At 44.5% G+C, this 27906-nt stretch overlaps 1 protein-coding gene across 5 annotated transcripts in view; it reads right to left on the bottom strand.

The window, feature by feature from the left end:
• PAX5 (paired box 5) overlaps positions 1 to 27906 on the bottom strand; it is a 127342-nt gene that overhangs the window by 47349 nt on the left and 52087 nt on the right. For 3 of the 5 annotated variants that reach the window (XM_086867429.1, XM_086867430.1, XM_086867432.1), the window contains one exon: positions 15704 to 15833. In XM_086867429.1, the coding sequence (XP_086723555.1) occupies positions 15704 to 15833 (130 nt within the window). Of the gene's footprint in view, positions 1 to 15703; positions 15834 to 19751; positions 19809 to 27906 lie in introns of all 5 variants that reach the window. The other 2 variants (XM_023944780.2, XM_086867431.1) reach the window with 1 other exon arrangement.

The following is a 27906-nucleotide window of genomic DNA, read 5'->3' on the forward strand; positions in this document are numbered from 1 at the left end:
TGCATGTCCTGGTGGGCTGGGATGATCACCAGCTTCATGATTCCCAGCCATGTGTGGGAAAGCAGGTAAGCTGATCCAGCCAAACAACCAGGAGAGGAGGGGAGGACATGGCATTCCAGGTACCTTGCAAAGGACAGCAGTGACATCCAGAGGGCTTTTAGGATCGGTGAGAGCAGAAGGAGAAGCCCAGGCATCACACAAACCTGCATCTCTGGGAATCCCTTTGGTCCCAAGCCAGACCCTTGTCCCACCTTGCCAGCACTCAAGGACTGACAGTGTTCTGGCAGATCATGTCACTGCTCAAGGCCATGGCGTGTTCAGCCAGGCTCAGTGCAGGATGGCTATGATCCTAGTTTGGTGGGGTTTCTTCAGCTTTGGAGAAGGACACTTTGCTGAGATCTGTTGCTGTGGAGAGTAGGGAATTCACCATTACCGAGACGGAGCTGCTGCTTCTTCTCCTTCTTCCCTCTTCATTGGTGGCCTCGCACCCCCTGTCCTGCCAGGACGTGTGGCAGTGCCAGGCACCACCACGGAGCAGCTGATCCACCTCAGCCACCGGCCCAGGATCTCTGCTCATCCCTGCTGTTCCACCTCAGCCACCGGCCCAGGATCTCTGCTCATCCCTGCTGATCCACCTCAGCCACCGGCCCAGGATCTCAGCTCATCCCTGCTGTTCCAGCTGAGTGTTCCTCAGAGCCCTGCAGGAGCACCAGGACTGCCCTCCCGAGGGGGTTTGTGAAGCAAAGCCTCTCCTCCATCCCTTCCCGTCTCAGCCCAGAAAGCTGTCACAGGGCCCCTGGTTCTGTTTTCTTGTTAATGCTGTAGTTATTGTTGTTTGTTTGCCTCGTTATACACACTAAAGTGTATCCAGTAACAGTAACAGTAAAGAACTGTTATTCCTATACCCAGATCTCTGCCTGAGAGCCCTTGATTTCAAAATCATAATAATTCAGAGGGAGGGTCCTGCCCTCCCTAGCAGACACACCTGTCTTCCAAAACCGAGACAGCATCTCATAACATAGTGAGATATGTACCTCAGTTGATGCACCATGTAGTTTAAAAAATAACAAATGTGTGAATTACCTTATGGGAAGAATCCTCCAGTGAGTTCAGACTAGAGAACAGAAGGGACGGTGGAAAGGGATCTTGCTCCAAGCCCAGTGTGATATTCCCCTTCTGCCATATTCAAGCAGAACTGAAGCAACCCATGAGTGCCAGAACCAGAATGGGGGGATTCTGAAATTATGCCCAGGGCCATGCAGATACTCCATCTATCCCAAGAGCTGGGGTCTGTGGAGCCTGCCTTGGTCTGGGTGAGACACTTTGTGCTTTCTTGATGCTCAGCCAATACCCTTCAAGTGGAAGCTCCCAGCTCACATTTTCCCTTGCCTGCTCCTCAGCTGAAGACAGCGACTGTGGACAAAACTGGGGCAGGAGAGTGACCAGAAGGGGTCCCCTGGCCAACAGTGGCTGTCATGGTGTCAGGATTTATAACTGTATTAAATGGCATGACAGTTGGCCACAATAAATCAGCTTCCCTTCTTTCCAAATCACAGACAATAAAAGGTTTGGCAGTGAAAGTAATTCATCATCATAAAGACTTGAGACATTCCAGCCTTCAATTTCACTCACATTTTCAATACACCAGAGAGAGTGCTGGGGTTTTAGGGGAGAAAAAAGAGAGGGAGAGAAGAAAGGGAAAAATAATTAAAAGGAAACGTGAAGACAGATTGGACAGGAATAGTTACAAAGCTCAGAGAAAGGAGTACATTGAGGGCAGCACTTCTGATGAAGGGGACAGAGCTGCTCTGTTCTCTGCAGGGTGTATGTGATGCTGAACAAAGCTGATGGGTGGCCTTACCACCGCTATGGGCCTGCAGGGAGGAGAGGCTGGAGCAGTGTCCCAGAGGGACAGCCAAATATCACACTCACTCCCCTCCTCTGCCAGACCTGCCACTGCTGATCCCTGCTGCCTACAACCTCTTCCTTCCACGTAGTAAGGACAGAGGAATGAAGGTGGTGACAGCAGCTAGTGCTGGTGGAGCACCATGCGCACAACCACGGCAGCGCATTCCCCCACTTGAGGACTGCAAATTCATTATGTATCCACCCAGCAGGAGGAATCTACCCTGCTGCACCAGAGGCCAGCTGCAGCCAGAAGACCTCAGAGCAGCCACTACATAAAGGGAGCATTTTCCTGAGGGTCTGCAAGCAGTGCCTTGCAGAGGAAAGCACGGAAGTAACTCTGCGGTCTACAAACCCTCGGGTAACATGATGCACAGGGGATAGGAGCTCCTGTCTACCACACGCTGGTCAGGGAAGGGAGGCAGTATCACACAGAGCTGCTTTATCCATGTCACAGTAGGTTCCAATGATATCCTAGTCCTATGTTAAGAACTTAATATCATGTCTCATTAAAACCAGAGCTGATATCAAGACTTGAAGGTAGTGAAGGTCCCAGAAGAGATAGATAACATCTGTCTCCTGAGTAGTGAGCACACAACAATGCATCCCCAAACCTGTTAAGTGAACCCTTATACAATGGACAAGGTACGCCCAGCCATGAGGTGATAATCCCAGCTCTGCATGTCTCTAAAAGATACAGTGTGACTTTTGCAGCCTTGTGCGTCCTTACAGTGGGAGGCCACAGCAGCTGCCTGCACCTCTTTTGGTCAAGCATTTGATGGCAGAATGAACACTGGTCACTCTAGGGTAGACAAAGCCATGCACTGGGGCAGGACATGGGGATTCATGGAGCACATCCTGGTATGGCCTCAGCAACTGCAGGCGAAGACATACAAAGCAGAAGAGTGCTCTGCAACCCTGTACCCCACATTTGTGCACCAGGTGTGATGTATGTCCCCTGTGTCCCTGTCACTGCCAGTGTTCCCTTGTTCCTATAATGACCATCCCTAGTGCAGCCTCACAGGGAGAGATGGGCAATGCTCTCCAGAAAACTCAGGAGCCAGATGCAGCTCTGTCACCCAGGCTAGGCTGGGCAATGCCCTGGCTCAGCAAGATTTGTTCATAGTTTGCTCTGATTCAGTGTCTATCCCAGACAGCTTGTCTGTCTCTTCATCAGCATGGGGGTAAAGCTAGACCTGGATGCATTTGGGACTGCTTTTACTGGCTAGCATACATAGATCAGGCAAGACAGGACACAATTCTCCTACAGTAGGAGCAGCTACCAGACCTGTTCAGGGCTACACCAAGGCCTGGGAATAGCTTGTTTCCATATGCTGTAGTTATAATAATATTAACAAGGACAGAAGGAGCAAAAACAAGGCCCCTGTTTAGCAATGAACACCTGATTTGCTGACAAGGAAAGTCTTACACACAGCCCCCAGCATCAGTCCATCTCTTATGGACCTTGCAATTAGTGCAGCTGTAGCAGCACCCTCTGCCTTCCCACCAAACTTCCACACACGACATACTCTTGCAATCTTTTAGTCCCAGTGGTCAAGGACCATTCTTTCCCAGGAGGATGCTCCCGTCTGGGAAGACCACAAGGTCTGGACCACAACTGCCAGAAACAAAGCCAGCTGGGGAGGAGATAATCCACATATCCCTCTTTAGAGGAGACTGTTGATACATGAGCCTTTTTCAGAAGTTAGTGTTCAAAAGAGGTATAATGTCATCACAGGGCTGAGCTCAAGGCTTTCAGATTGTTGCAACGAATGTACAATGAAAAGAAGGAAAACTCCAGAGGGACCCCAACACTCCTTTCACTCTTTTTACTGAATTTAGTTTTGAGCCACATCTGTGTGAAAATCCCAAGCCAGGTGTCAAGTCGATGGCAGCACAGGCAGTCAGGCAGTCCCCCTCCCTGCTGATTCTTGTGGGATTTCCACAACTGATATTCCTCACTGCTGGTAGATGTGCCAATTCCATCAAGCACCTCAAAGCCAGGCAAATTGTATTTTGATGAATTGCCAGTGACATTTTTCTTTTTTTCTGCTGCATTTTTCTTTTTGCCTATTTTTTTATTACAGTTCAACATTTTAATGAGAAATTATACAAAACCCAAATTTCAGGCATTTTTTACCTCAATGTAGCATGGAATCATAAAGAAACAATAGTTCATTACCAAAAAAAAACAAAACAACCCAAACCAACCAACCAAAAAAAAAAAAAAACACCACAAAACAACAGCAACAAAAAAAACCAACAAAAAACCCCCATAGGCTTATAAAATCTCTATTCTTGGTTAATACAGACAGAACTACTGGAAGAGCTCTTTCAAAGAATAGAGAACATAATCAAGAACTTTCCTCAAAAAGTACACTGAAGCATTATTAAAACATGAGTCAAACACTTTACACTTTGCAGGTTTTTTTCTTGAGTCCTCTTAAGTTTCACCTAGATTTCTCCCAGATTAAAAAAATAAAGTCATGCTCCCATTTCTAGGGCATGATAGGAAGGTGTGAGCACACAGCAGACAGCAAGTGGCCTCCTGGCATGCTCTCCATTGCCCAGGGGTGCACAAAGACACAGAATTGTCTCTTTTATGATTTCTTCTACTCACTTCCCAAAACTGCTGGTCTGATAACTCACAGTCAATTCACTGCAAATATATAATCTCCCAGGTATGGCCAGGTATCATTTAAGAATTAACTTATATTAAACAAATTAAGGCCCCATATAATCAGTTACAGAATAACAGAATTGTTTAGGTCAGAAAAGCTCTCTAAGATCACCAAGTCCAGCCATTCCCCAGCAGAGCCAAGGCCACCAGTAGCCCATGTCCCTAAGTGCCACATCCACATGGTTTGTAAATCTTCCCAGGGATGGCAAATCAACCACTGTCATGGGCAGCCGGTGCCAGGGTTGAACAACCCTTTCACTGAAGATATTTTCCTAATATCTGATGTAAACCTTCCCAAGCATATCTTGAGATATGTTCTCTTGTCTTATTCTTGTTCCCAGGAGCAGAGCCTGACTCTGACCTGGCTCCACCCTCCTCTCAGGGGAGAGAGTCAGAGGGTCCCCCCCTGAGCCTCCTATTCTCCAGTATGTGCCCCTTAGCTCCCTCACTGCACCTAATGAGACTTGTGTGTCAGACCCTTCCCAGCTCCATTGATTGTCACTGGACACATTCTAGCACTTCACTATCTTTCAGAGGTCTTCAACCACTGTCATCAAAACAATTATCTAGTCATAGAAACGACTTCTGCAGCTTGACTCCAATTGCCACTAGATTTTATTTTTGTGGTGTGCAGATCCACAGATGCCAATGCATCCCCCTACTCACCTGGAACTGCCATTTTGGTGGCTTGCACAGAAACTCTCAGATGTTTTGTTATTGTTGTGGGCCAAAAAAACCCAAAAGCAATTAAGGAAGCATGTAAGCTAATTAGAATGCTTTCCTTTCTTTTATTTTTCTATTTTTTTTTTCATTATTTCCAAATTGGAGATCTACAGCAGATTTCAGCATTTATCTGGCAGTGAGATACCAGCCCTACCTGTGGGCTGAACTGGCCATTGATGCCATAGAAGCTTCCAGCCACCCCTGAGCATCTGAATCCCCCAGCTGCCGTGACAGTGGGTGGCACAGCTGTGTGTGAGGATCCCCAGGACCTAAATACCAGCATAAGATGCTGTGTGTGAAGCCTCCAGAGCACTTTTCCATCAAAGTGCCAGAGCTTCTTTGATGTCCTTTTTTTTTCCATAGTGTTTCAGACCAGGGTGAGCATAAGACAAGGCTGCTCAGCATGTCTGCAGAACAAGCCCCAGGCTCACTACAATCAGTACCACTACGAAGGCACCAGAACCGTCTTGTCTTAATCCTCCTGCCATAGCTGCTCGATTTAAAATTGTATTTATTATCCATACCACAGTGGTACTTGGGGCAGGGGGAAACATATTTAATTAATTAGACATCACAAAATCCTTAAGTAAAAGATGCTATGTAAATGCAAATTGTTATTATACATGCTTTGCACCAAAATATGTTTACCATAGTTAAATTCAACATTTAAATCCACAGCCAAACTCCCAACAGAGTCAGGCTGTACATCATCAAAAAAGGCAGTTAATAGCCTGGGTCTTAGTGGGGTACAAGTGCCCTCATTTGCTTTCTCAAATGCACTTCTTCTTTAATGGCAAGATAAGAATTCATAAAAATGGAAAAACTCAACAGTGTCACAGTTAGACTGTGTCTTCTCATTAAAATTAACACTTTTGTTTTCCAGATTGGTTGCTTTTCCACAGGAGTGGAAAAGCATCATTTATGTGGTCTTTTTTCAAGTCTCTAACATAGCAGATCCTATTGTGAGTGATAGATAGATAGATAGATAGATAGATAGATAGATAGATTATTAGAAAATGCATCTGATAGAAATATTTCTATCTATTAAGTGTAGAAACCAAGCTGTAACTCTTGGCATAACACTTCACTAGAAACCGTCTATCTACCAACACCAATCTACGCTTCAAAACAGTCCTGCAAAAGTTAAAGTATAATTCTTTGATAATGTTCCATGTTTAAACACGGATCAACATTTCCAGGTAGGGACAGGTTATATGACCAAAACACGGCCTCAGAAGAAGACTTTTAGTTTTGCTATAACAACTAGACAACAACAACAACAAAACCACCAAAGCATTTTTCCAGAAGAAAAATGTACTATTAACGTATCAAATGTTTTCTTTACTTTCTTCAAAACCATGTGATCTGAGGACAGGGACAGGAGGGGAGAAAAAAACAGAAGGAGTTGTGAAAATCTTACATTACTCTTATTTCAGAGAGTTGGAACAGGAAGTACAAATTTAAATAACTCTTCATTGAAAAAAATGCAAATTTTTTTAAATTTTAAATCAAAGTAATTGTAATTCTTTCAGTCAGCTGGTGAAAGCACAGCTTTAAAACTGCTGCTGACTATGAGCTGGATTATGATTTTCCCCAGGATCTTTGGTGACCCTTCTTTCTCTCTCCAGGGCAAGTCCATCCTACCAACACAGGTCCAGCTTAAACTAAGCACTCCTCATTCCCTCAGTAGCCACCGGAAAGAAACAGGCCCATCCTGATGAGAATCCCTAACCTTATATGCAGAAATTCTTTTTCTGAAGAGAAGAGGAAAAAGAACCTCTTCTTCTGCAGGTGTTTTCTCCTTTCCACCTGGAGATCTTGCTACAGGGATGACCAACCATGGACCTCCTAAACGGTGAGACATCAGCAAAGAGAGTCCAGTGCTGTGTCACTGTGAGAATCAAATATTTGCAGGTAACCAAAGGGGCCAAAAATCACAGGTGGAATGTAAAGAGTAGATTTATTCCATCGCCATGCTGGCACAACAGGGACAAATACTCGACTAAGCTTTCATCTTTAGCAGAGGCAAAAAGTGTGTGAGCTGTTCCCAGCCTCACATATCAACAGGCATGTGCAGCACTTCACAATGCTGTGAATTTCCTCTGTGCTTTTATGATCTCTGCTTTTGTCTCTAAGACAGGAAGCTCAAGAATATCTGAGAACAGGCCTCCAAGTCTCCATAAACACTTATTTTATCTCTACACAGAAATTCCACTTCTCAGAAAAGACAGAAGACAAAGAGCATAATTTAAGTTTTCCCACACTGTTATTCTTCAGGCCTTGGCATTTCCAGTTGCAAAGTCCATTTGCAAAGCTATCAAAATCCTCACCAAATCTTTTTATAACACTTTCGTCCCAGTGACTCCTAAAATACAAAGTAGTAAATGCAACATGTTGAAGGGACAAACAGTGTTTCCTAATGAAACCAGGTTTCTCATCATGGTCAGCAAGATCTGGATTTAGATCTGAATTCATGACAATAAACAACCTACAACTGCTGAATCAGCTAGATAGGTGATTCTTGGGTTTGTCCTTTCTGATTACAATAATATACAAATTAAAATAAACATCTTCTTTCTCTCCCAGAAACTGCCACCTGCAGATTTCACAATGCTTTTCCCATCATTATTAAGGCACTTTTTTTACTTCTTGTTAATGAACTACTAACCCTGTATCAATTTTTGCACCTCTAAAATAATAGTAGTCTTCACTGTAAACATCAGGTGTGCATGAAGAAGAGAAAAGTTCTATTTCATTGTTTATTCCTCAAAGACATCTACTGTGAGATTTTCCTGCCTCTACATGTCATATGGTTGTTTCAGTCAGACACAAAAAATACTTAGTTATCTCAGATGTACCAAAACTGGTCCATAAAAGGCAAAGATCAAATAATGCTCAAGATAGAGAAAAATCATTCCTTCCTTGGCTCCTGCCAGTACTATGTTCAGAGACCAGAGTTAAACTCTAGTCTTAAGCACAGCAAAACTAAAAACTAAAGAGAAGGTGGAACTTGGAAAGAGGTTGCGACTTTGTTCTGATTTGGGATGTGTACCCAGAATCGAGCCAAGGCCTGGCACAGAAAGGCAGCCTTTCCTTCCCTCATGGGCCAAAGGGTTCAGTCTGTGACCACATTCCACCTCACCTATCCGCACTGGTTAAATATTCTACCTGGATGTGCACACCTCACCACACACTATTAAGACTGAACTCTTAATTTTTCTTGTGTACCCCTAAGACTCCTAATTTCAAAAGCCATAGACAGAAATAGGCCACATTTCAAGATGTTTCCACAACCCAAATGTCCTCTCTTCTGCTTCCACTCTCCCAGTGGAACACAGTGCTTACAATCTTCATCAGAGAGGTTCAGTCAGGTCAAGAATCCCAGGGAAAGAGTGTGAGGACAGGTATCTTTTCCTGGTCCCTAGAAGGCAACAAGACAAGATGAAACAGTCTCAAGTTGCACAGAGGGAGGCTTAGATTGGACATCAAGGAAATTTTCTGCACTGAAAGGGCTTTCAGGCACTGAAATAGGCTGTCCACAGCAGTGTTGTCCCTGGAGGGATTTAAATAACATGTAGGCATTTGGAGACATTGTTAATCATAGACTTGGCAGTGCTGGTTGGACTTGATGATCTTGGAGATCTTTCCCAGCCTGAATGACTCTGACTGAAAAAAGGAAAAAGATACAAAGATGCAAGATTACCACCCCTAAAAATTAACCAAAAGAAAGCAAAACAAGCATATTTTTCTTCCATGTTTTGTGGTATCTCTAAAATGTTCCCTTAAACTCAAGTACAAAAAGAAAAATAAATTGTGAGAAAGCTTCTTTACCCACCTACTCCATTCTCATGCCCAGTCTAGTATAGGCAGACCCTCAGAATGTACTGGTGGTCCCAGTAACATGGACTGCAGGCTGTCCTAGAGCCACCCTGGGCACGATCCCACCAAAGAAGCAATGACACACAGCTCCTACCCAGAAGCATGGAAGCACAGAGCCAACCACAGAAACACAGGGCAGCTGAGATTAGAAAGCAATTGTGGAGTTCACCCAGCCCAGCTAACCTGGGTTAACCCTAACCCTAACCCTAACCTGGGTTATGCAAAAAAGTAGGTTCAAATCCAAACTCAATACCTAAGCTCTGGCCTGTGGAGTCAGGGGCATTTCCCCAGACCCCTGTAGCCAAAGGCTAGCTTCTAGGGTTGCTCAGATGAATCCTCCATCTTTTACCACTCTTCTGGAAGTCACCTGCTTTCTATTGCCACTTGTTTTCTTGTTAAAAAAACAAGAAGCCCTTTTGGATTGCATTGAGCTAAGTGCTAAAATGTTCTAATTTAAATTAGTGTTTAATCCTGGCAAGAGATCAGCCTGGGATTTTAGAGTAGTGATGTCTTTCCTACTGTTGAAGGCATCAGAATTCATAGTGGTGGCAAACTATTTGATTTTGGCATAGTGTCCAGTCCAACTGCAGTTCCACTATCTCATGCACAGCTTCAGAAGGGACCAATAATACCTTCCATTCCACAAAATCTGGCAAAACAGTGGCTCATAAATTGCATCATGATGACACAAAGAAAGTAGCATGAAGACTCGGGGAGCAGATGAGCCTGAGCAGTCCTAGGAAAAAACATGCTGGGAGGCCAACTGAGCACTGCATGTCACCACAGAAAAGTAGCAAGAAACGTCTTGTCTTTTGGCCTGCATTTATCCCATTTTAGCAGCTGTGCTCCCTAACTACAAAAACTGAGCATTATTCCAGGAATACGCATTGCTAAACATATCCAGTGGGAACCTATTAGATAGGAAAGATCACACCCTGGACAAAGTTCCTAGCATGGAGGGAATAAACCTGAAGCCTCGGGGGGTGGGGTGCTGGAGGGGGATGCTGATAGAGTCATCCTCTTATAAACATCCTCTTAGACTTATAAAGTCAAACCCTGTCCTGTGGCTGCAATTGGCTATTTCACCCCAGGTAACCCTAGGTGTTGTGAAGCTCACCATGTCCCTAGGTCTTTGGAAGGAGCCCCTCAGACCATATGGTCTCTCTATGAACATTAAAATCCTTTTGAGCACTCCATCAAACCCACCCTGTTATTGTTGCCATGCTGCCCAGCCGGACTGGGCGAGCTGATGGTGATGATATCCCTGTTACCTGCATTAGCCACAGATCTGTGTCACCTATGAATAACCTGGCACAATATACTACACTATACTACAGATGTTGGATACATCTACAGTAAAGAAAAGGTCAGGTTAAATCTTCCCAGGGGTAGAGGAGGCTGCTCTATGTTCAGTTCAGCTTCACATCTGGGATCACCTTTGTCTGGTGGCAGTGTCCAGCAATGCAAGCCAGAGCAGGTAACTAAGATGACAGCCACAGAGAATGTCTCTCCTTCTCCATCCTTCCAAATAATAAACTGACTCTGATCCTGCTCTTGTTCTCTTTTTCTCACCTTTTCAATGTGCAGAGAAAATGAGCAGCAAAGTCCATGAATTTGGCTCTCCAGAACCTTTGTCTACAAGGCTAAGGTGCATAAGGTGGCTAAGGACCACAAAAAGCAGTAAGGAACATAACACTCCAAGCTGTGGCTGCAAGTTTGAATGCAGAGGATAAGACGTAATTTGTCCATACTTGGCAGAGTCTTGGTCTCTCCCAGCATGTGAGGGAGAGCAGGTGAGCCAAAGGTGATAGACATGTCCCAGCATGGAAGAAGACCAAGCTCCTCTACTCCAGCCCACTGAGAAAATTTTGCTCTGTAACACTTCTTTTAATGGAGTGATATAGAGTTCCCATCAGACCCCAGTCCAGTAAATGATGCTTCTCTGCCCCTGGGTGAGGTGAGGCTGGTTGACAGCCACTCCTGGCTCTGAAAGAACTGACTCTGCTGCTGGACACAGCTGGGCTGCTGCAGGTTCATCAATCCATGCCCAGAGCAGTATTGGAGAGCCACATTAGAGATATCAGTTTAATGTGGCTTTATCCTCTCAAAGTGACACCAACCACACTGAAATCAGCAAGTCAAAGCAGGGAAATGCATCTGGAGGTAATTAGTAACAATCACTGCTTGGAAACTGCTGACAACGCAGCAATGTGCTGGGCCTATGTCATTGGTTTGTAAATGCAGAGAGCACTTACAGGCTGTAGCAGAATACAGTAACAGAAGGGTTTTTTTAAACTTACTATTTAATGCAGGATAAAAACAATGCAAAGAAAGCAACTGGTTCTCTAATCAGAGATTTCACCAGTGATCCACAACACAACAGAGGTGGTGGATGAAGCAGTACTGAGAACTGTGACTACATTTCTCCTTAGCAACGAATACTGGCATGAATGCCAATATTTAAGCAATCCTTTAATTTTCAAGATCTATCCTATATATTTCAATCTGCTAGCTGCCTAAGAGAAATACTACATTTTTCTACCAACAAGTGCACAGAGGATCTCTGTTATCTTAAATCTCAACATTGCTTTGTCACCCACACCACAATCTGGCAATGAAAGCAATGAAGAACTGTAATCATAGTTCTGTTCTCAGACTTATTTCCATTAAATTACTTTATAATCTTACAGATTTAAGGTTAAAAACATGAAATAGACTAAGTTCTCTTCACATATGGCAGCCCAGACTACTGCAGAGTTCTCAGAAGAAGTAATTAAGCTTGAACAGGAGAAAGGACATAAGTGTTCCTGGCTCAAACTCTTGGTTTTCATATTTCAAGTTATTCGCCCACTTTTCAGCCTTACCAATAGCCCCATTCTGTGTTGAAACATCATGCAATTGTGTTCACAGCTCTGCTCCACACATAGAAGAGCTCCTGGTAGAAGAGATGTTTCCCACCAGTGCTGCCTGGACACCATAACTCATTTGACCGTGTTTTAAGCAGCTCTTTGTCTCATGACACTGAAGCTGTTCCAAAATTGTTTATCATCTGGAATATTAACACAGAAGTGAGACTGACCTTAAAGCATTAACACCATCAAACACAGACTTTGGATATTTGCTGGACTTTTATCCAATTAACCCTCACTTTTACAGTGGAAAACACACTAACTAGCATGCTAAAACATGTTTCCTCCCAGGGCTTTCAGCTTCATTCTTTGAGTTTGTTCTCATACACCACAGGACAGCCTGTATGAAACAAGGAAGAGTGGAAACACTCAAAAAAAGATGAAGAAATTAAAAGCAATTCAACTTTCCAAATGTCAAGAGAAGACCAGAGGTAGGGGCTGGCCATTTTTCCTCCAGTAAGGAGTAGTTCACATGAAAAATGCCATCATCGACCTATGAGGTTTAGGCTCTTCTGAACTGAGGGGGCCAAGGACCAGGAGGTGGTTCTGGCAGGATTTCTCCCATTAATAAGGGCCTTATCATTGAAATGGGGCTGATAGAAAGGTGATCCTCCTCCAGAGACTGTTACCTTACTGATCGCTTATCATCCCTTGCCCATCCCAGCCACAAAATACTAAACCAATCACTGGATTTTACCACAGATGTGGTCAGACGACAGACCACAAGAAAAGCTCTGAGAAAGCAGAGTAGGTGGTGGGCTTGCAGACATTTGTTGGACCTTGCACTCATAACCACTGTTATGCACCATCTCCCAGCTCCTGATTTTCAGAGATACCCACCATAGATGAAAGTGCCGTGGTAATATGCACCTTAGACTTAAAAGGGAAATAAATGTGTCTCCTTTACCAAATTCCCTGTCCCACCAAGGAAACAGGCTAGGGAAAGAGTTGTGACTGAAAAGATGGCTTACATCTGGGGAGAAAATAGAGCAATCTGTCCAGACCTACAGTGAAAAATGCACCAGGAGGTGTACTGAAATGGACATGTCTTGCACATTACAAAGTATAGCTTGCTACTGAATCCTTCTGGCTTCTGACAACCTGCACATCCCTTTCAGCTCCGCATGACACCTCAGAGAAGGAAGCATGACTCAAGCATACAGTACAGGCCCAGATCATGATAGGAATTCTGGTGCGCTTCCAGAGCATTTCCAGCACAAAACAATTCCTATGGCTATTAAAAAAGAATGAAAGTATAGCAGGTAGACAACTTCCTCCAAAATATGTCAAAAGGCACAGGTTTTAGAAGATGTTTGATAGGCTCATGTAAATCTACGTTTTATGAATGCTGTTGATAGAAAACTCTACAGCACTGTCAAATTAAAAATATAAATATCCAGCATCTTGAAAAATGTGTGCTATTGTAGCTGTCACTCTGACATATTTAAGACTAATGGCAGATTTGTTTCTAGAACCTGTTGTTCATAAAACCTGCACCATGTTTTTGAGGAGAATTAGCAAATTTAACATTGAAACTTTTGCTCAAGTGTAGGTAAGATCACAGGGAGAACCTCCATGAAATCCATTTTGAACTCCATAGCATCACCTCTGTAGCTGGTTTTATTCTAACAAATGTGATCTATCAGCTCACAACACTCTAAGGAGTCTTCTCACTCTAACAATGTGAGACATGTGAGAAGTGCTTAAACCAGCATAAAAAAGGAAGTGTTGCTGATGTACCAGCCATAACAGCTCTTGGCTGAATCCCATTTTGGCCAGGTGCAAATCCTGGATGAGCAATCCCTTAGAAGATGACAGAGGCTGCACTTAGGTCACCCCAAAGCCTTCTTTTCTGCAGCCTGAAAAATTCCAATTCTCTCAGTCTTTCCTCATAGCAGACATGTTCCAGCCTTCTAATGAACTAGGATGCCTCCTCTGGTCTGGCTTCCACAGCTCCACATCCTTCCTGTGCTGGGTGTCAGGTGCAGAGGCAGCTCTGCAGGTGGGGTCTCACCTGAGCAGGGCAGAGGAACAGAATCCCCCTCCCCTGCTGCCCACGCTGGGGCTCAGGCCAGCGCAAGGGGGTTTCTGGGTCCCAGCATACATGGCCAGGGCAGGGTGAGTTCTCAGCCACCAGCACCCACAGAACTCCTCCCAGGGCTGCTCTCAGTCTGTTTATTCCCTGCCTGGATCAATCCTGGGAGTAGCCCCAGCCCAGGTGCAGCATTAGCATCTGGCCTCTTTTAACCTCATGAGATTCCCATGGGCCACTTCCAGACCTTTTCCAAGTCCCTTCAGGATGACCCTGTCTTTCAGGGGTGTTACTACACTCTCAGTTTAGTGTCACCTGCAAATGTGCTGAGGATGCCTGTGATCCCTCTGTCTACGTCACTGATGAATATATTAGATAACACTGGTTCCAGCACAGACTCCTGATGGACATAGATATATCTGTATCAATGCTCTATCTCCTTACATCTTACAAGCCACACACCTCCAGAAGTCCTTCTTTCTGCCCATCCTTCCACCCCTAGACACCTTTCTTACTGATGAGTCCAACATTCAAACCACCCATCCAGAACAAGACAGATATTAAAAGAAGTCTCTCCCCTCCCACTTCAAGGTACACAAGTATTTCTTTAACTCTCCAATCTTTTTTGAATCCTCCTGAACTTTGTCAAGAAAAGACTGATGCTGTATTGGATTAAAACTACTTTGTGACAACACTTGGTTTCAAAATGTCTCTGCTACATGAGATTGTAAGGCTTTAAAGAGAGAGCAATACTTTACAAAAAACAGTATCATCTTCCAATGTAGCTACAAAATAAAGTATTACATCCAGTCTTTGTCAAAACAGAGAAATCCAATGAAATTTGCACCGATTAAACATAGCAGTAACACACAGAGCTAACATTCATATGAAATGAATGTCACAGAGCCTTAAATTTCAAAAGCCCTCCTTTTGTCTGATTTGCACAACTAATTTGGGACACAATTTAATAAGCTTTTTATCAATTTCCTTGCAAGCAATGGGGTCAATCCCAGATAAATAGGTGACCAAAGCATTTATCAGACTCTAGCTGTTCAGCTACACCTGCTGAATAACTGGAGATGCTTTGGCATTCCTTAAACAAAAAAGCCTTTGCTTTTCATTTAAATGTTCAACTTTAGTGCACAGGTAAAATTCAGAAATGGTATAAAATCAGCTTCCAAAATTCCAGCTAGTTTGAACTGTCATAAAAACTCCATCCAGTCAAACATACCAGTTGCATTTATGAAAAATGAACACAAACACCCAAAAGCAGAGGCAAGCAGTCTGCTTTTCAGTGACGTGGTGCTATTCAGGACGTACTTCTGGGGTGGAGGGGCACCTCCTTTCATGAACAAGAGGAATTGATACTCCATCTGTCAGCTGCAAACACAAACAATTTACACATGCCATGCAGCTGACTTTCAACAAGAGTTCCTATGAAACCACATTCAAAAAGAGACTTTTTGAGCAAATGACTCCACAATTGACACAATTCTTCCATAAAGGACCTCATCATGCACTATGAAAGTACAGACAATTCACACTACTACTTATCACTGTTTGAAAATCATTTACCTGTGACAATAGGATAGGACTGAGGCCCAGGAACACTCGCTCCCAAATCTGCAGAAGTAGGGCTGGTTATATTGGCTTTCATGTCATCCAATCCACCAGCTAGTGAGGCCATGGCTGAGTACTCTGTTGGCTGGAAAAAGAAACAAAATACATTTTAGTGGCAATAAAATTACTAATCAAGAGCTTTTTTTTTGCATGTGCCAACAGAAAGTAGGTGCAATACAGAACTCAAAAATCCTTTGTTCAGCCAGTGTTAAAGGCAATGCCCATTTACACTGGGCTTTTCAACATTCAAATTGTTCAGTAAATGGGACTTACTGAACACTGCTTATCACCAGTGTTGATGAAGAACACCAAAATATGTTTTCTTTATAAAACCAAAGCCAAACTAATTAATATTTAACAAGGCTTTCCTGAAAGAGGAAAATTTGTAGATTACCTGCCAAGTGCAAGCTAAAAATTTTCATGCTTCTTAATCTCCTTACTCGCCACATTTTAGTGCTGACACTTGAGGGGACATGCACTAATGAGAATGTGGGAACAGGTTTTCTTGGGAATGTTGCATTTCTTCATCCTCTCACAGGAAAGAAAAGGTATGTATATACAAGGGTTTGCTTAATGGGATGCATTTGTAGCTAACTGTTTCTAAATCCAAGTTATTTAAAAATCAATCACCTGACTCTGGTAAGGATACTGTGTCATTTCCAAATAATTTCTCATTCTAATTAACTGAAAGAGGCAATGCAAGCAAGCACAGATCCTCAGAAATCAGAGTGTTTGTGTCCTATAACACTGTTTAAGTCTCTGTAGCTACAGCATTCTATAGCTGATGAGGTCAATGCATGCATCTGAAGGATGTGTATGTACATGGCACAAAGCTTATCTTCATCTGCCCTTTTTCAATGATTTCTTATTGTCCAGATCATTCCCACAAATCTGTGAAGTTTTCCTTCAAAGTTCTCTGTTCCCTGCTATCTGCCCTTTAAGTTTTAATCCCTTATTTGTGAGACAGCAGTCATGCCCTTATCAACTGCAGATTGACTTCAAATAAAGAGCTGTGATGGAAAGAGGTAAACTGAAGAGCAACCACTGTGATGCCAATCCCTAATGAATTCCTGAAGATTAAGTCAATGCAGAAGCTGCACAGAGATGAAGAAAAGCAGATGAACCCAGGATCACGTGGAGGTTTTTTTAAGCAACCAAAACAAAACTCAGAAAACACAGATTCCCACACTGGATTAGTTTGGAAGTTATCTTAAAAACCAACTTATCCTACCCCCTACCATGGGCAGGGACACCTTCCACTAGACCAGGTTGTTCAAGGCCCCATCTAACTAGGCCTTGAACAGAGATGAGACATCAAAATAAGTTAACTTTGATAAGTTAACTGATTATCTGAGTGAATACATCCTTCTCCTTCCTGCAGGTTTCTGTGAGAACCCAGCACATAATATAGTGCTTGCCACTTACTCAGCATTTTGGCCAGGAATATGTGCTGGTGTCTCTGTAGCTCAGGTCTCACTCAAACAGAAGTTAAATTACATGGATAATCCTGTATCCATATAATGTTTATAAGAAACATGTTATTTTTCTGCAGACACCATTTCCATGAAGCAGGAGTACTGTCTGTCACCTTGAAGGACCCCACATACAAACCTCTTGAAGATGAGCATGCAAAATACATTTTACCAGGGAACAGCTGCTGGCCACCTCTGTCCTGCACCTAGCCCATGCATCAGAGTCCTCTGACTTGTCTCCTAGGATCCTACGTAACCTTTGCATTAAAGTTGTCTTGTTCCTAAGTTATTTTAGCTCATGCCTCCTACAACACCCTCTGTGCCCTCACTTTTGCCTTGCTGTCATGCACTGAGGCCTTTTTGTCTACCACCACTACCTCAAAGACACCCCACCTCTTACTCATCCCCACTTCTGCTCCTGGGAGAGGACAACCCTGGGAACCTCCCTCCTTTGCAGAGGATGCCAATAATGGTCCCAGCCTTCCTCCTTCCTTGAAGTGTAATCAAAGCTCCTTCTTCTCATTCAGCATCGCACCATAATACATTTCTCAGCCTTCCCATACTATTGCATTCCAATCCCACCTTTCCCCTATGCAGGGTACATGCACATATGAAGGCACTGCTAGATTTTTTTCTTTCCCCAAAACCCTAATCTGGCAAAACATTAGAGACATCCTAGGCAGCTGGTGATGCACAAGCATGCAAGGGCTGGCAGCATAGCAGAGGAAAAACCTGTCCTTGTGTGCTGCTGTTTGGTATTTCTGGTATCTCTAGAAGAGCACAAACAAATACCCAGGGAAGGCTGCCTGATTTCATCCATGTTGCTCTATGAAAGCCATAAACACACCATATGAAGACTAGAAAATCTCTTTGGATCCTCCCATGGAGCGCTGATCCACAACTCCCAACAGGCAGAGAGTGCATGTGGCTTCCCAATTACAAAGTGAGAGCTGCACAGCTGTAGTTTGGGAGGAAGCATCCAGCTGGAATGTGACCTCTGCCACAGGCTGGGTCACATGAGAGGACTCGGGAAGGAGGTGTACATCCCAAACTACAAACACAACTGGAACCACCCTGAGCCCTCAACTGAAATTCTCACACAGGAATGCATAACTCCATAGCTTGGTTCTCTTCAGGAGTCCAAGGAACTTACCCTGCAAGAAATAGGACCAGAGCTAAGACTTTTAACTGTAATGACCTAGAAGCACCATGCCAATGAGCCATGAATACCCCTCTGAGCTTGGAGAAACTGACCAGTTCTAGTGTCAAGCAAGCAGCAACCAGAGTGTAGCATAACCTGGCAAGGGTCACAGCAGAGGTAGCCTGTGCTCTTCCATGTCACTGCACCATAGTGAGCTGGCGCTGTCTCAAACCATGGAACAACATCTGCAGACTGGAGGGACTGGAAGCATTATGGTTACCCAGCACAGTACAGATGGAGAGCCCATAGCCAAGCAGCACTGTGGTAGGAATGAGCTGAAGATGTGCAAAATGGAGATTTGGGGTCCTTCTCTGCCTTTGGTCCCAATAACTTCCTGAAGATGGGACTTACATGTCTTTTGCAATGGCCCAGCAACATTTCTTAGAATAGGAATTTTAAGGGATTTTCCAGCTACTTTACTGTGCCAAATCCCTCCTTGGAACCACCATCAGCTGAACACTAGCAGCAGCATGGAGCAAGCACTGACCACAGCTTTCAGCACTGAGGCAGAACAAGTGCAGGCTGATGGGCACCCCTTCTGATTGCTGAAACCCCTCTCATCACGCAGTCCCAGTGGAGAAGTGATCCCCTCACATCACGTCCACCTCTGCAGTTACAGTTTACACTGCAAAGCAGCAGAGTCAGGGCTAGCACTGGCCTGGCACAGTGGCAGTGACCAGCACTTGCCTGTGGGCAGAAAAGGAAACACAATGCTGCCAACAGCAAGGTGCTGCAGGAAGGTGATGGTCAGCAGAGGCAACTTCTGGCCCCCAAGGACTGGAGCATCAGGGCTGCAGGGCAGAGGAGCCTTCACCTAAAACCAAACCATGGGTACTTTCTGCAGCTCTCCTCACCCCTATGGAGAGTCCAGGAGAGAATCGAGCACCCCCTGAAAAAGCAAAAACCTCTCTGATATTGCAGGCTCACAGCGTTGGGTATTGAACCACTGAGGAGGCATACTGTGGTGTTCCCTCTTCCCATTCCCCCCAGGCAGCTCTCTTCCTTTCAGGCATCCCATCTGGAGAGGAAAGGAAACCCCAGGGGAAGGCAGCACTCATGGAGCAGCCCCTCACCCCATGGCCCCACCGAGACCCTCCTGCTGAACCCTCCTGCCAACCCTTCCCAAGAGCTTCTCCAGCTGATTGTGGCAGGAGCAGCAGAAAGGACCTTAGACTTGGCTCCTGCACTGGTGAGCTGGCAGTGCTGCTGGTGAAAAACAGTCCAGAATGACTGTCATGGCCAGGGATCCCTCCTCGTGAGGTAGGAAGCCTGACCTTCTGCTTGGTAGGTGAAAAAGCAAGAGACGGGTGTTCGTTACCCTAGAAATTACCTGAAAAATGACTGCCTGCGGTTGTACCACGCACTGTCTCATCAGCATGGAGCACCACTGCCATAGCATGGAGGAGAGAAAACACAGACATGTGAAACGAGGAATATATAAAAGAGAGACTGAGAAGGACAAACTGAAAGGAGGGGCAAGACCAGATCTCATGTGTTCCCCAGCCCTATCCAACTCTGCCCTGTCTTGGCTCTGGCAGACAGGAGCTGGGGGAGTGGCTGCAGCGGTGAGGAGAGGAATAATCTCTGTGCGCCTATTAGTAGCAGCACAACTTCTCTTGCAGCAGCAGGGTCTGTACAGTCCCTTCCCATTAGACTTCTCTGCAAAGTGCACATGGGAAGGTTTCTGCTCTAAGTAAGGTTTTGATTCCATCTCCATTGCAAAAGCTTTATTTCTAACTATTAATCCCCTTGGAGTGGTGGATGTGATAGGCAAATGGAAAGAAAAAGGGTGCAGAAGGGTTTCATAACTGTTTTCAGACCTGCTGCACTACAGCAAAGCAGAGGCAGACTACAACCAGCTTCACCCTGCACTTCTTCTGGTGAAGGTGCCTGAGTGAAACACACTGAAAAGTCAACCCACCCTATGTGTACAGAAATTGTCTCTTTGAGATTTACCTGGGATTTTATCCTGAAGTGTCAGGAAAAGATAGGCACACAGCAGGGAACAAGGCTGCTCCCTGAAACAGCCTGGTTCTTTGTTGCTAATACGGGAATCTCAGGGAGCTACCAGAGGCTGGAATGAGCCCTGCGACTCATGCTGCAATCCATGAGGTGTGAGATAAATGTATCTCCTTTCTGCCCCATCCCTTTGGTGGGGCACAGACCTCACAATGCCTCTGAAGAGGCTGCACCAAGCAGAGACAGACAAGAGCTATCTGCTGCACAGGGCAAATGGCCATTAAAATTACCAGCTGGGGTCCACTGGGACTTGCACATGTTGCTTTTTGCATCTGCTATATTTTCCAAATCAGAATACAAGGCAGGCATGAAATAACACCTTCTGTGTTCTCCTGCCACTGACACAGCTGCCCCCAGGCCCACAATGCTGCTCAGGATACAGCAGCAGCAACAGCAACAGCTCAACAGGAGCTCAGACCATCAGTGCTTGGTGCCAGCCTGGGGCTTCAGGTCTTAGTCTGCCTCCTCACTGACCACATGCTCTGCCTTCCTTCCTGACAGAGATGGTGCATCAAGAGCTGTCATTGCAAAAAAAAGAACACTGAGATCCCTAAAAGGCACAGTGCTGTCTCCCAGATCACATCCACCACACCTCCTGCTTACCCCTGATGGCAGCAGCAAGCCAGACCTCACACCAAATATCTCCAAGTTATCACATCTTAATATTTTTAAATTAGTTAGTAAATAGAGGCAAAAGTGGCACATGCCAGGCAGGCTGTCCACAGAAACCTCCACCTCAGCCTGATAAAAGGAAAAAATTTGTAACATTAGATATGGTTCGAAGAGTTTAATCCAAAGCAGCTCTAATTAATCTCCCCAGGCTTTCAGAAACCCAGCACCGCTTGCAGCTGCACAGTCACCACTGAATTTCATGGGAATGGAAAATCCAGCCTAATGCCCTCCTCCTCAGCCCCCCACGATATGGGTGGGAAAGGTTCTCAGAAACCTATATATCAAAGTCTCACCACAGCTGCCTGCCAGCCACCACACCATTTAATAATTTACATGACATTCCCTTCACTGGCCATTGCTGACACCAAAACCAATCCTACTTTGAAGCAAACGTTATTTACACACCTAATTGGGGCCAAACCCTAGTTGCTCTTTGTTTTCAGCCACATTGGGCTCATTGCTGTCTCACAGAATGTGGAAGTTTGATTTCAGTGGTACAACCTTTTCCCCTCAGTTTAAATAGAGTATTTCTGAGCCTCCCTTTCACAATACATATATGTTTATAAGAAGTTAACAGCTGTGCTTCATTTTAGCCCAAATCCAATTAGAATTGTACACATCCCCAGACATTCCTTTGAAGGCAGTGAGAATTAGCTCATGCACCCTGCCATGAACACATTTACCCTCATACTTCAAAATAACTGACCTGTTTTTGACCCAATCTTCACCTTATCTGCATATGGGAAATGATATACTACATTTTACATTTCCATAGTGCAATTCATAAGTGGGTGCAGCTATTCTCAGGTTTTCCAAAGGGACACCCAAACCCAATCTAAATGCCTAGAATTTACCTGTTGTTTTTCTTTTATACATATAAATAGCTGCATTTCCATTCACTCTTTGTTTCTCATTTTCATTTTGTTCTAATATCTGCATGTAAATGTCTGAAAATAGCATCTGTAATTGAAGATTATGAAGTATAGCCAGCTCCTGACAGGCTGCTAAGGAAGATGGATTATCCTCATTTTTCTGTAAATTTTGTCAATTTTGGAATTCATAAGCTATCAACACTGATCAAAATGTGACTGCACAGCTGTGTCAAAGCGGACGGCGCAGCATCAGCGCAGCTCCGAGGAGGACAGCTCTCCCCAGCCACTCAGCCAGGGGCACACACTGCAGGAATCCTTCCCGGCTGCTTGTGGTATCTACATCCCAATCACACTGCCCCCTCCACCCCTGCAAAAAAAAAAAAATCAAATAAATAAGTAAATTGAAAGTACGCAAATTCTCTGGTGCACCAATTCAGATCACAAAGCACAATTTATTGCGTGTTCTCTCTTTTTATTTATCCCTAAGTAGTAAACACGATTTCCATTCAGGGGGTTCGTTATGTTCCACTCCTACCAGACAATCACGGCACACTTGAGGCAATTGTTTAGCCTCTTCCTCTCAATTTTCCCATTACTGGGAGTAAGTACTGTTGGGACTCTTTAATAGCCCGACTGCAGCCCATATCAATAACAGATGAGGTTTAATCGTCCAACACAAAAATTATTTAGGCTCAGTAAGGACATTCAATGTCATTTGCATAATGGCATTTCTATCCTGAGCACCTAACCCATCGTGCATAAACAAGACCCTGGGACCATAAATAATAATAAATCATGACGTCCATCCTCCTCTTGCTGTAATAGGAGCCTCTCTATGTAGAAATTATTTCAGCAGGAAATGGGCACTATAATTTTAAAGACATGTGGCATTGCACAGGCCAGTAAATCACACCCGTGCACAGTTACACACACACACGTGCCAGTGAGGCTGCCCATAGTGAGCAGCAAAACCCCATGAAGCAGCAGCACAGAACACTGCCCATGCTGGCTGCTGGAAATGTTTTTAATATTGTTTCTTAGTCAGAGGTAGCAGGCTGAACAAAAGCAATGCCTGAGTAGTGTGTGCAGCGCCTGGCATGTGCTCGATGGACCTGTCAGTCTGCCAAATCCCTGCTGGTCAATCCCTCATGCCTGCTGTCCTTGGATGTCTGGGAGGGTCTGACGGGAAGGGAGCAGAGACCTGCAGATGCTCAGATGGGTGTTTTCCAAGCAAGCCCTTCATGGTGCCATTGCAGTCCCCAATGCCCAGCAGGGGCAGAAATGGCCAGTGGCCTCTTTCAGAATCATGAATCACTGAGGATGAAAAGCCCTCTAAGATCATTGAGTCCAACACTGTCAGGGCCATCAATAAACTATGTCCTCAGGAGCCATAAACTTCCTTTGGTTTTCAGAAAGTAGCCTCCACCAAAAAAATATGTAAGGCCAGCCCAAGAGTGGTAAATGTACAGAATGAACTGAGGTGGCTTTTCAGATTCCAGCCTCATCTGGCCGCTAACAAGCACCTGGATCAGGAACATCAACACCACCACAGTGACAAAGTCAACCTCTGTTTCCACTGAGATTTGCTAGCTTCAACATCACATATTTGTCCGCAACAACTCTGACATCTCTCTGTGTAATGCTAACCCTGCTGTGTCTCCTGCAGGACACAAAACGATAGGATGACTCACCCGAGCCTCCACCCACTCTCATCAGCACTGCCCAATCCTGCACAGGTTCTTCCTTTCTGTCTCCATGCCAGAGCCTCCCAGTTCAGTTTACTGAGAAAAGTAGAAACTCCCAAAACAGATTCTGTAGGAACAGATTCCTGGTTCCAGTGTTGCAACACAAATGCCTGCAACTGGCCCAACCCCCTCCAGGTTCTTCTCCTCAGTCTTCCTCTCTCCAGCCTTCCTCCTCCTCCTCCCAGGGCAGTCCTCTCCTGCTTTCCACACAGACTTACATGGGGCATTTCTCTTCTTCCCCCCTTTCCTGCCCTCTCCCCAGCACCATTTGAATTCTCTCAGCACCCTCCACCATCCTATGTGCAATGCTAAAAAGGAGACACCTAATCAAAGTAAAGCACGGGACACACAACTGAAATAAAGTGTAGTGCAACCCACCCTGCTGGAAAAGCATTTCCTCTTTGGAAACCCAGCAAAAAATTTAGGCCTTTATGCCTCTAATTGCTACAAGATATTGTTAAAACATGCTCTTTCTCAGGACAGGACCTGGACAATTCCCCTCTCAACACTAACAATTTCAGCCAGAGCGGGAGGGAAAAGGTACAATCCTCTGGCATGGTGGCTCCTCTGCTCCCACTGAAGCACTGAGCATGACTGTGCCTAGAAGAAAGCACAACCCCCAGCACAGTAAAGTACTTCCTTATGGAGAAATACGAATCAGAAATGTGAATGCACACTGAGAATGTGTGAGGCTGGCATCAATATTGTCAGATGTTCAATCCATCCCACCAATTGCTCCTGACACTCAAGAAGTCTTGTGAAAACTTTCAAGAACAGTTGGTATTTATGCAATGCTTTCACATGCACTACCCAATGGTGTTTCAAAAATGCCATCTGAGAATCCTGTCACAGCATTTTTTATATCATATTAAACATTGTGTACAATAAACTGGTCTCAAAGTGGTGTGACTACCAAAGCAGCAGATTACCAGGGTCCAAGCCTCATGGGTAGCCAAAGCCCCTGCAGTCACTGCACCTACAAGGGTACCAAACCTTTATGCAGGGGAAAGCCAATAGAGAAAGCCACAGAGTTTGCTGTTTTGTGGCATGTTGAAAAGTCCAAACTGAACAAATCCGTGTCAACTCATGAGCTCCTGTATTTCAAAGCCAAACACCAAGTGACACACATTCTTCATTTTCCAAAAGACTTTTGCTTCTCCTGTTGGTGCCCCTTGGAGTCTGGTGATCCTGTGGGAGTCAGGGGCCTTCTGCCTTCCATTTTTGGGGTGAAAGCTTTCCCTACAATGTTGAATTCCCCATCAAATTCCTACTATGGAACTGATCCTATTAAAAGCAAAAAGGCAAAAATAAACTAAAAAAAAAAAACAACAAACACATTAAACAAAACTCCCATTATTATTCAAAGGTGTTCTTTCATTTCTTCCCCTGCACCTGAACAAGAATGGTAAAGGGCCACAATATTGCATACCAGTTTTCATTACAGCATGTTTATGGAAAAGACAGAAATCTTAAAGGTCTTTTCCAATCTAAATCACTGTATGGTTCTGTGCCTGGGGAGGTAGAAAATACAGGAAAAGGTAGGATATAAGGAAAAGAAATATTATGGAAAGGTTTGTAAATCATTGAAACAGGCTACCCAGAGAAGTGATGGAACACACCATCCTGGAAGTGTTCAAAAAACATGTGGATATGAGTGAAGACATGGTTTAATGATGAATATGGTGGTGGTGCTGGGCTGACAGTTGGACTTTGTCCTAAAGGTCTTTTCCAACATTAACAGTTCTGTGATTCTGTAACTGCAAGTGTTGTTTCCAGCAGCATTATGCAGAACTTTCTGATTACATGTCCTTGGAGTCATGGGATTAGAAAGGCAGCAGGAACTGAACAAACTCCATGCACCGACAGCAGGCAAAGTGACTGGCTTGGATATCTTAACCACAGTGCTTTGTCCTGAAAACAAATGTGTCAGGATGGCTGCTGGGAATGTGGAGTGAGGGAGATGCTCCTTGCCCTTCATGCATGCTGCAGGCATGCCTCATGCAAATGGAGGCCCTAGGCAAGGGAACATCAGGGGAGTGATGCAGTGCTTGCTTTGATGTGACATTCAGCAAGGATGAATAGGCAAGGAACCCCATTTATCTTGTGGGGTAAATCTTGAGCTGTTTTTCCCCTTTGCTAATTATCCAAGGCCCACTGACAACCAAATCTGACCAGTAACAGAGGTCCAGAGTGTGAAGGCTCCAGGACAAGGTGATGGAGACTGGGTCAGGACAGCATTCCATACCTCAGGAACATTCTGTCTGCCCTACCTGCCCATGGAGCAGGGAAATGGGCTCCTCATCTTCAGAATTATACCTACAAACACCAGAAATTGTCTGCATATTGATATAAAAAATTAAGCAAAATAGAGACAAGCTGACAAGTCAGGGTACCTATTGGATGCTGGCTCCAAGTAAAGAGACTGTCTGATGACACACAGAGCCTCTTGCTGCTGGATGCCCCACTATCATGATAAGCCTCAGTAACAGACCTCTATACAGAAAAATCATCAAAGACAACAGGTTTTGGTGAAACATTTCCATTTTTATCAAAACAAATTTTCTAGAGGAAAGACAGGTTCAGCCAGGCACGCTGGTGTTGTAATAATCACTGTTCTGCTGCTAAAACTGCAGAAGATGCCTGGGCACCACACATGCAGCAGAACATCACCATAAGCAAACAGCATCAGGCAACCAGAAGGGAACCCACCACCAGTATTACCTAAGCACCTCTTCCACCCCAAAAGCTACTCCAGTTCTTATGCCAGACAGGTATTTGGGGTTATATTTTCAAAATTTCCTCTCCAGTCACAAGAACCAAAGAACCCCTTGAACAAAAACACTGACATGGGGGCTGTGCAATCAACAAAATCTCCCACTGTTACCAAGCCTCACAGTTTGACAATGCTTGAAAGTCATTCATCAGCTACATAATCTGATGACAATTTCTTGTATAACATAATTTAATTCGTTACTTAATCCTGTGTTTCAATTATTTAGAGAGGTCCTAATAACCAGTGAAATACTCCAAGCCTAACTGAGCATCTGACAAGTGCAGTTTTTATGCCTGGCTTCACTCCCCAGCTCCTATTCCAGGAATGCACTCATCACCTCCAGGACCTTGTTCTCTCTCAGCCCTTTGTGCATGACTTATCTGGACTGGTTTGGACCTGAGTTCAGCCCTGAGGGGATTTTGCAGGAGAAGCCCTTCCCTCTCCAATATTGCCCTTATTTCATTCAATTTTCAGGGTGAGAGGACCAGAGCTGAAATCATGCTCCTACATGTTAATCTACTCTCTTAGTGCAGAAGTTCTCTCAGGTTTGGTTTTTTTTGTTTTGTTTGTTTGGAAAATTCTGCTGCCAAAACATTTTAAGCAGCCACTATTCATAGTGCAGAGAGGAATTTTGAATCAGTCCCTTTTGTGTGGAACTGGCTTAGCTCCACAATTGCTTTTTGTCATCATTCAGACACTGGTGTAGGTTGTTTTGTTCAATCCCATACTAAAAAAAAGGCAACCCAAAACTATGTCAGTCTTCTGAAAACCCAGGCTCTGCTCTGAGCAAGTTTCTCAGACTCCTTGACACTGCATGCCAAGCAATCCTCCATCTCATTCTATACACTGGGTGAACTCTTCCACATTAACAACACTTTCCATTGTAGCAACACAAAAGTTTTCCTTAAACATATCATAATAACTGGAATGAATAAAGTGGCTGAGCAGCAAGGTAGTGGTATGACCCAGGTTGGAAGGGGTTCCTCTAGGTGAGTCTTGAAAATCACCACAGAGACTGCACAACTTCGAACCCTGCAGAGCCTCTCCCATGTCAGTTCATGCCCCTGTCTGTCATGTTCCCACTGAACCCCCATGAAGAGTTTGGCTCCTTCTGAGATGTTTTAGCACATCAGGTTCCTCAAGAGAGCATACTCCCATCTTTGTCGATTACAAGGTGATGGACAGATTTAGAGAAAGCCCACTGTAAAGACTGTAAAACAGCAGTGATTTCCAAACGAGGACTGGGAAATGTGCTCGAACCTTGTCAGAGCCTGTGGGATCCAGACATTTACTGAGGACTAAGTGGAGAAGTCTTGTTCCATTCTTCAAATGCTGGTGCAAGCCCTTCACTTTGAATATAATCTGAACTAGCCAGGCACTAGCTGACAGGTGTGTTCACTCACA

The sequence above is a fragment of the Cyanistes caeruleus genome, chromosome Z, assembly GCF_971803275.1.
Source record: "Cyanistes caeruleus chromosome Z, bCyaCae1.hap1.1, whole genome shotgun sequence".
In the NCBI taxonomy this organism is placed as follows: Eukaryota; Metazoa; Chordata; class Aves; order Passeriformes; family Paridae; genus Cyanistes; species Cyanistes caeruleus.